The sequence below is a fragment of the Bubalus bubalis genome, chromosome 4 (assembly GCF_019923935.1).
Source record: "Bubalus bubalis isolate 160015118507 breed Murrah chromosome 4, NDDB_SH_1, whole genome shotgun sequence".
Lineage (NCBI taxonomy): Eukaryota > Metazoa > Chordata > Mammalia > Artiodactyla > Bovidae > Bubalus > Bubalus bubalis.
This window is the reverse complement of record NC_059160.1, coordinates 16,004,186-16,013,040: the sequence shown is the minus strand read 5'-3', so window position 1 is coordinate 16,013,040 and position 8,855 is coordinate 16,004,186. Positions and strand designations below refer to the sequence as shown.

The 8,855-nt window shown below is 50.8% G+C and overlaps 1 protein-coding gene across 6 annotated transcripts; it reads right to left on the bottom strand.

Moving 5' to 3' along the window:
- Positions 1-2,038: 2,038 nt before the first annotated feature.
- Positions 2,039-7,375, bottom strand: CD27 (CD27 molecule). 6 transcript variants are annotated; one of them, XM_025283068.3, is made up of 6 exons: positions 6,749-7,372; positions 6,448-6,584; positions 3,718-3,870; positions 3,437-3,524; positions 2,674-2,799; positions 2,039-2,449 (listed from the first exon to the last, which is right to left on the bottom strand). In XM_025283068.3, exons 1-6 carry the CDS (start codon positions 6,882-6,884, stop codon positions 2,319-2,321), a joined length of 771 nt encoding a protein of 256 aa, XP_025138853.1. In that variant the 5' UTR covers positions 6,885-7,372; the 3' UTR covers positions 2,039-2,318. The 6 variants fall into 6 exon arrangements, with proteins under 6 accessions (XP_025138853.1, XP_025138854.1, XP_006065851.1 ...); XM_025283069.3 differs by having other exon boundaries at positions 2,686-2,799; positions 6,749-7,365; XM_006065789.4 differs by having other exon boundaries at positions 3,437-3,526; positions 6,453-6,584; positions 6,749-7,360.
- Between the last annotated feature and the right edge of the window lie 1,480 nt (positions 7,376-8,855).

Below are 8,855 nucleotides of genomic sequence, written 5' to 3'. Positions count from 1 at the left end.
GCTGGACCAAAGATACAGCACGTGGGCCTTACGAAGGCGGAATGCTTTCTGCCTGGAGCCCCAGCCCTCTTGCAGCTCAGGGCTGCAGCTGACCTACCCTGTCTGGACCCACGACTTGTCCCTCTTGAATGCAGAGTTCCAGAGAATAGCAAGGAGAGATAAGAAAGCCTTAAGTGAACAATGCGGAAAAAATAGAGGAAAACTATAGAATGGGAAAGACTAGAGATCTGTTCAAGAAAATTGGAGATAAAAAGGGAACATTTCATGCAAAGATGGGCACAATAAAGGACAGAAATGGCAAGGACCTAACAAACAGAAGCAGAAGCGATTACGAAGAGGTGGCAAGAATACACAAAAGAACTGTACTGAAAAGGTCTTAAGGACCTGGATAACCACAATGATATGGTCACTCACCCAGAGCCAGACATCCTGGAGTGTGAAGTCAAGTGGGCCTTAGTAAGCATTAGTATGAGCAAAAACTAGGGGGGAGGCGATGGAACTCCAGCTGAGCAGTTTAAAAGCCTAAAAAGATGATGCTGTTAAAGTGCTGCACTCAATATGCCAGATTTTAAAAACTTAGCAATGGCCACAGGACTAGAAAATGTCAGTTTAACTCCAGTCTCAAAGAAAGACAATGCCAAAGAATGCTCACACTACTGTACAATTGTACTCATTTCACATGCTAGCAAGGCAATGCTCAAAATCCTTCAAGCAAGGTTTCAGCAGTGTGTGAACCAAGAACTTCCAGATATATAAGCTGGATTTAGAAAAGGCAGAGGAACCAAATAACAAATTGCCAACATCTGTTGGATCATAGAAAAAAAGCAAGGGAATTCCAGAAAAGCATCTACTTCTGCTTCATTGACTATGCTAAAGCCTTTGACTTTGTGGATTACAACAAACTGTGGAAAATTCTTAAAGAGATGGAATGCCTTACCTGTCTCCTGAGAAATATGTATGCAGGTCAGGAAGTTAGACAACAGCAGCAGTTGGAATTGAACATAGAACAATCGGCTGGTTCAAAGTTGGGAAAGGAGTACATCAAGGCTGTATATTGTCACCCTGCTTATTTAACTTCTATGCAGAGTACATCATGTGAAGTGCCAGGCTGGATGAATCACAAGCTGGAATCAAGATCGCCAGGAGAAATATCAACAACCTCAGATATGCACATGATAACACCCTAATGGCAGAAAATGAAGAGGAACTAAAGAGTCTCTTGATGAAGGTAACAAAGGAGAGTGAAAAAGCTGGCTTAAAACTCAGCATTCAAAAAACAAAGATCATGGCATCTGGTCCTATCTCTTCATGGCAAATAGATGGGGGAAAAAATGGAAACAGTAGCAGATTTTATTTTCTTGGGCTCCAAAATCTTTGTGAACAGTGACTGCAGCCATGAAATTAAAAGATGCTTGCTTCTTGGAAGAAAAGTGAAAGTGAAATTGTGAAAGTGTTAGTCACTCTGTTGTGTCCCACTGTTTGTGACCCCATGGACTGTACCTCACCAGGCTCCTCTGTCCATGGAATTCTCCAGGCAAGAATACGGGAGTGGGTTGCCATTCCCTTCTCCAGGGGATCTTCCTGACCCAGCGATCAAACCCGAGTCTCTCACGTTGCAGGCAGACTCTTTACCGTCTGAGCCATTAGGGACAACAGCAAACAGTGACAAATCTAGACATCGTATTAAAAAGCAGAGACATCACTTTGTCAACAAAGTTCTGTATTGTCAGAGCTATGGTTTTTCCAGTAGTCATGTACGGTTTTGAGAGTTGGACTATAAAGAAGGTTGAGCACTGAAGAATTGATGCTTTTGAATTGTGATGCTAGAGAAGACTCTTGAGAGTCCCTTGGACAGCAAGGAGATCAAACCAGTCAGTCCTAAAGGAAATCAACCCTGAATATTCATTGGAAGGACTGATGCTGAAGCTCCAATACTTTGGCCTCTTGATGTGAAGAGGCGACTCACTGGAAAAGATCCTGATGCTGGTAAAGATTGAGGGTAGGAGGAGAAGGGGGTGACAGAGGATGAGATGGTTAGATAGCATCACCAACTCAATGGACATGAATTGAGCAAACTCCAGGAGGTAGTGAAGGACAGGAGAGCCTGGTGTGCTGCAGTCGGTGGGGTCACAAAGAATTGGACATGACTTAGCGACTGAGCAACGATAGTTTCTCAAGTCTGCACACAGGAAAGGGTCCCGATGAGAGGGTGGTGCTGAAATTCGAGGTGCCCTCTCTTGATCTCCTTGGATGGCCAATGGGGTGAGGTGGAGGCTAGGACTTGATTGCAGTGGTGGCCTTCTCTGAGGAGCACTGGCTCAGAAGTAGGAAGTAGGCTCTGGTTTTCGGTAATCCTCCTGAATGGGGATGGCACTGCCCTCTTCCTCGCTGGGACAGGTGTAAGGACAAGGACAAGGCTCAGCGGGTGCCACTGGACTTTCTCCTGCATCTGCAGAGGAGAATCAGAGGAGTTGTTGGCCCGTGGTAGAGGAGGGGTGAAGGGAGAAGGGGTGAATGAAAGCGGGCTGTCAGGAGGGCCCCAGTATAGCAGAGGGGAAGAGAGGCGACAGGCTGGTAAAGATGGAGCTAGAGAGGCCCAGAGGTTCCAGATTGGGTGGCAAAGCCAAGATGGTGGGGTGGGGTGGGGTGCAGGACCTGTATTTTGTCTCTTACTTAATCTCTTACTTAATTTTCTTTGTTGATGGAGGAACAGGGCTCCGACTATGGTGAAAGCAAGAAACATTCCAGAGAGGAGCACAAAGATGCGGATGCAGTTCGCGCTGCACAGGGACCTTTGGGCTGTGATGGGGTGGGCAGGGGTCACAAGGGGGCTTGGGGGAGGGCCTAGCCCTTGATTCCCCTCAGCCAAGCCCTCCTGCCCGCTTCTCTCCCCTTCCCCGCCTTCTTCCCCTACCCCCACCATTGGACCATGTCCTTTCCTAATCTCTGGACTCTGTTTCTGTTTCTTCTTTTTATTTATTTTTGGCTATGTTGGGTCTTTGTTGCTCCGTGGCATGTGGAATTTTAGTTCCCCCACTAGGGATCGGGCCCAAGTCCCCTGTATTGGAAGTGAGGATTCTTTACCACTCAACTTCCAGGGAAGTCTTTTCTTCCTCTTCTTACCCCTGCTCCTAGGAGCTTTGTGGCTGGCTTCCCTTTGGGGGGCTTCCCTGCGGGCTCAGATGATAAAGAATCTGTCTGCAGTGTGGGAGACCTGGGTTTGATCCCTGGGTTGGGAAGATCCCCTGGAGAAAGGAACAGCTCCCCACTCCAGTATTCTTGCCTGGAGAATTCCGTGGACAGAGGAGCCTGGTGGGCTACAGTTCATGGGGCCACAAAGAGTTGGATGGGACTGAGCAACTTTCCATTTCCCTTGTGAACCCTCCTGCATGCATTCTCCTCCTCTCTTGGGGTGGGGAGTAGGGAGAAAACTCACGTGACCAGTGGGTTGAGAGGGTTGGGGCCGGCAGCCACCTGGAGTTGGCCAGAGTTTGAGTGTGCCGATCTGTCCTGGCCTCTGGGATCTCTGGAAAAGCAGACGAGTTGGGTAGCAGCCACGGGCCCCGGAGGGCACAAGGCAAGACTGAAGGCCTGAGAGGCCCTGGGGGAGATGGGAAGGTGGACACGGGGTGACAGGAGACAGCTTATGTGGGGCTAGGTATAGGAGAGGGGATGCTGGTTGGGGTGTGATCAGACCATGGGTTTACTGGATTTTACCTTCAGCATAAGGTAAGTGGGAGGTTTGAGGGTGTGGGCCTTGGGCCTGGGCTGGACCATCACACTCCATACAGTCCTTGTCCCTGCATTGCTGGCCCTCGGGGCAGGCACACTCTGAGTTAGCCGTGAGGGTGCAGTTTCGAATGAGAAGACCTGGTGACGGAGGAGGAGGAGGGAACACACAGGGTCCACTGGCTTAATCCCCTCTCCAGCCCCATCCCAGGCCCACCTCTAGGGATGTGCTACCCTTCCCATCCCTGCCTCCCTGCCCCATTCCACCCAGGCCTGCCCCTCCTCCACCGTCACCCAGTGTCTTTGCCAGTAGTGTTATTGTTATTCAAGAATACCTCGAACCTTCTAGAAGCTTCATGGTTCAGAAGTTGAAACAGCTTGCATCATTTTCCCTCTCGCTCACCGATGCTTTTGTAACTCCTTACTGAAGTATACTTACCGAGAGGTATACAGGTCACAAACATCTCATATGAGAACTGGGACAAATCAGACTCAGGTGTAACGAGCACCAGATTAAGAAACAAGATGACCAGTCTCGTGCGGTTCTAGTCGCTAACATCCTTCCCACCAAGAATAGCCACTGACTTCCGGACCTCTTAACACCACGAGCTGGTCTTGCCAGTTTCTGAACTCTGTACATGGAAGGAACCCTGTGCCTGTGCTCGTCTGTGCCTGCTTTTACTCAGCTCTTAGTGAGACTGATCCACAGTGTTGAGTGTGACTGCAAATCATTCATTCTCACTGTCGCATAGTTTTCCATGGTGTGGCTACACCTAGCCATCCCTCTACTGTTAATGGGCATTTGGGTAGTTAATTGTTAGCAACTGGGAACTGCTGTGATCTCGGATAGGTTTTTCACCTGTACTGACATCCTTTGCCTTTAAAATAGAGATTGTAGTCGAGTGTAGAGGTCAGGTGCTGAGTGGCTGCCAATCAGTGATCCTGGGGCAGGAGGGTAGGAAGGGCACTGCGTGGGCTGGGCTCCCAGGTGGTTGGGGGCAAGAAGAGAAGGGTGATTCTGGGGAAGGTGGAGCCCGGATGTGGGCCAGGCCTGAGTGGGAGTCTCTGGGGGCCATTGCTTAGGGCAGTGCACTCATGGGAACCTAGGGAAAGCAGCCCTCATAGGCGAGAGAGGGCTACAGAAAGGGACGTCTGAGGATGCTGAAGAATTCCATCAACCCTGACAATTTCCTTAGCACATGCCTTTGGTCAGGAAAGGGTGTGAATTTCTTCTCATCCTTATTCCTTCTCATCTTTATGCCCCTGTGGCATCTCCTTTCTGAATTCTGACTTGTAGTCGCTACTAGAATTTGCTTTCCTTGTGGCTTACTAGGAATTGTGATCCAGCCGGGATAAGGATCTGCAAGGGGAGAGCATTGATGGGGAAGGGGGGACGGTGGTGGTAAACGTGGGAAAGGGTACGAAAGGTGAAGGAGATCCAGGAGGGTACCTGCCAAAAGGGATGGGAAGGGTTAAAGAAAGGGGTCTGGGATTGGTCAAAAGTCAGTGAAGTGCCGCTGTTTTCAGTGGAGCCTTCAGGAGCCTGGGAGTTCTCTTCGCCGTGTATAACCTGTGCACAGAATCCCATGCTGATTGCAGGCGCTCGTCCATCTTACAGATGGAAATACTGAGGTTCAAGAGGACCCAACCCAGTCAACTTCTGTCCAGTGCCCTTGAGTCCTGCAGCCAGTCCTGCCTGGGTGCTTTGGGGCTCTATGGGCTGAACCTCACAGAGGAAGATCGTGGGTTGCACTGGGCCGGAGAGTAGTGAAGGGGGCTGGACTGGCTCAGTACTGGGAAGAGGCCTTCCAGTGGGGCCTGCAGAGTGAGTTGGGGGGCTTTGGCTAAAAAAACCAAAAACCCAATATTGCTGGGGGTTTTGGCCCAGAAGAGAGACACACCCATGTACAGTCCTATTTGTAAGTAGACTGAGGAATACCTCTTATGTGTTACAGATGTTGCCACTTGAATGTTTTGCAGTGGCAAAACCTTGTATTTATTTTAAAGAATACAATATTGAAAAAGCTAACTGGACTCAATGCATTTACAGGCAAGTAATATCGTACTTGAGTTAAATAGCCCGCAAGTGTATCCTGCTGGAGAATATCTGTTCAAAGGAACCACTTTCAAGCTCCCGATCTATGTACACTGGCACATACGTCATTTCAAAAATTCTAGCTAAAATGGAAAGCATGACAGTGTTCACAACGCAGCTGCTATTTCATTTCTTAATTGTAAAAAAGATGAAATCACAAAATAAAAGTCAAGCCACATACACATTCTCTTTCCTACACTGGCTTTTGGAGGGGAAAAAAAAAAAGGTTGTGGTTCACTAGCTTGTATTGTCACGTCCTTAGGAAGATGTATTCCAAGTTCCAGAACAAATGTGCCCTCTGAGAACACCACCAATTCATCAGTTGGGGAGGGGGTAGGAACGGGGGGTGAGTTGCTCATCTGAAATCTAGGGTCCCCGAGCCGCTTCCTGTTTTGCATCGATCGTAGTCATAGACCCCTCCTCATCAGTCCGTCAAACTCTGCTCACCCCTGCCCTGAACCACTTCTTCACAGCGCTCCCTGTACATCAACACGCCTTGCCCAGGGCACCCCAGTTCCCACCATGGGCTCCACTGAAGCCACAGAAGCTCAGACTCCCCCTGCCCCAACCTTCTTGCTTCTCCACACCAGCTCTCCGCCCTGCTCCCCCAAACGCTGGCCCACCTCACCAGAGTTACAGTGCCGGCAGCTCTCACAGTGGGGCCGGCTGTGGTGGTCCGGCATGAAGGAGACCCCCGGTGTACACGGATTGCATTGAGCTGCCTCTCCGTGCTGCTCGCAGTCCTTCACCAGAAACGTTCCTGTGAGCAGAGTGCCAGGGTCAAGGCCCCAGGAAAACCACTCCCCTGCCCTCTCCAAGGGGCTGCCTCTTGGCCTCTGCAGCATTCCTCCCTGCTTCCCTCCGGTCCCAGGCCTGGTCCTGTCTCTCCCCAAGCAGCTGGCCCCTGGAAAGGCCCCCTCTTACCTGGTTCACACATCTGACAACACCATCCTCCCTGAGCCCGGTATTGCTTCTCCGGACAACTCTTGGGGCCTGGGGTTGCCGAGAGCCCCGCCAGGGTCCCCAGAACCCACAGCCAGCAGGGAGGTAGCCGGGCCATGACTCCTGCCCTGGGGGGAGCTCTTCCTGCACCCCAGCTGCTGACTGCGGGCCTCAGGGCGGGGCGGCAGGGTGGGGGGCAGCTGGCACCTTCCCAGCTGGGTGCTGATGTCTCTTCTTAGCACCTCCAGGGCAGGTCTTCTCGGATTAGTCCCGAGTTAGTGGCAGGCTGACCTTTGATGCAGTTGAAGCTCTCTCTCGTAGCTGTTTTTCGCTCAGGCAGTCACTGCCACCCCTCCCCCTTTCCTGTGCTGGGTGCTGGGTGCTGGGTGTGGGGCCGGCTCTGTCAGAAGACCTGCTGTCTTCGAAGATGCCCCGATGCCCAGCCTCTCGTGGTCTCTGTCTCTCTTCCAAATTGAATCGTCTCTGCTTGCCACTGTTACCAGGTGTTGGATGTTCACAGGGATCTGCTTCCCGTATTCACACATCTGTACACAGAAATGCCCACCTTTGCCCCCCTGTTCAAAGCTGCGTGTCCCCACGCCTCCCCCACGTCTCTTCCTACACAGATGTCATCAGTTTATAGAGAAGGGAAACCAGAACTGAGTACAGGTGTGCACGCTGTCCTCTGAAACTCTTGGGGGGCAGGGAGGTCAGATAACGCTCAGAATTTTTCAGATTTGGGGAAGAAACCAGCCCCATACAACAAATTCACGGGGCTGGGGCATCGCTCACCACCCAGCACAGTGTTCCTGTCCCCAGACTATCCACTGTTTCGGTGGGTGAATAACGACTATAACCAGCCTCGCGTCAACTGACGTCTGGTTTTACAGCCAAAAGAGTTTGCTTTGGGATTGTTCAGAATTGCACACAAGAGGCTTGAACCTGTGTCTGGGCCCTGTTGGGCTGTGTGCCAGGAGCTCACGCATGGTCACTTAACCTTCCTGCCAGGCCTCCCACCCCTTCTACCATCTGCATCCTCTCCTCCCACCACCGGCTGTGTTTGCCCTGGGTCCTGGAGCACCTGAGTGTCTGCTCGCCCAGCTTAGGGCACTTGGGATTAAAGGCTGTTCCCTGTTTCCCCTGTATCTGTGGCTCTCCTGGGAAGACTGATTTGGGGATGTCAGAAACAGTGGAACTTTCCTCTCTTTGAGTCCCAGGAGCGCATTGGTCATAGCCTTGTTTCTCCAGGCTATTTTTTTCACTCAGGGTCTTTGCATTGTTTCCATTCTGCTCATGAAACCTCACACCCCTGTGGGCTCCTCTGTCAGATCTGTTCTCTGTCTCACTCTTCGGTTTCCTTTCTCTTCATTTTTTCCATCCTCCTGCCTTTCCCCAACCTCCTCTACTCTTCAGGAGGGTCCTCTCGAGTGGGAAGCCACACAGGGGTGTGATCTGAAGAGTTGCTTGTGCAAAACCATCCCGTTGGCTATATCCAACCAAGTGCCTGAATTCCCCCTGCTCAGAGAGCCCTGGGGATCTGAGATTCTGCTGCCACCAGTACCTGCATTCCCAGATTATGGTCTGTATCTTCACTGTTGGTGTTTTTTTTTTCCTGCATGGCTTGCCAGATCTTAGTTCTGAGATCAGGGATTGAAACCTGGGGCCTCAGCACTGAAAATAAGGAGTCCTAACCACTGGCGTGCCTGCTAATTGCTTCAGTCATATCCAACTCTTCAGTTATGTCAAGTGGACTGTAGCCGGCCAGGCTCCTCTGTCTACGGGGATTCTCCAGGCAAGGATACTGGAGTGGGTTGCCATGCTCTCCTCCAGGGGATCCTCCTGACCCAGGGGTCGAACCCGCATATCTTACTGTTCTTTACCACTTGTGCCACCTGGGAAGCCCCCTAACTACTGGACTACTAGGGAATTCCCTTCCCCGTTGGTCTTTTTTTTTTTTTTTTTTAATATTTATTTGTTTGTTATTTATTTTTGGCTGTGCTGGGTTTTCATTGTTGCTCTGGCTTTTCTCTGGTTGTGGCGAGAGGGGGCCGCTCTCTAGTTGGGGGGCAAGGGTTTCTCATTGAGAGGG

Excerpts from the sequence above, each read along its gene's own strand:
- CD27 (XM_025283068.3), bottom strand. The coding sequence starts at position 6,884 with ATGGCCCGGCTACCTCCCTGCTGGCTGTGGGTTCTGGGGACCCTGGCG. Across the intron at positions 6,585-6,748 it reads TTGTCAGATGTGTGAACCAG|GAACGTTTCTGGTGAAGGAC; the intron begins GTAAGAGGGGGC and ends CTCTGCTCACAG. Across the intron at positions 3,871-6,447 it reads GGCACTGTAACTCTGGTGAG|GTCTTCTCATTCGAAACTGC; the intron begins GTGGGCCAGCGT and ends CTCCGTCACCAG.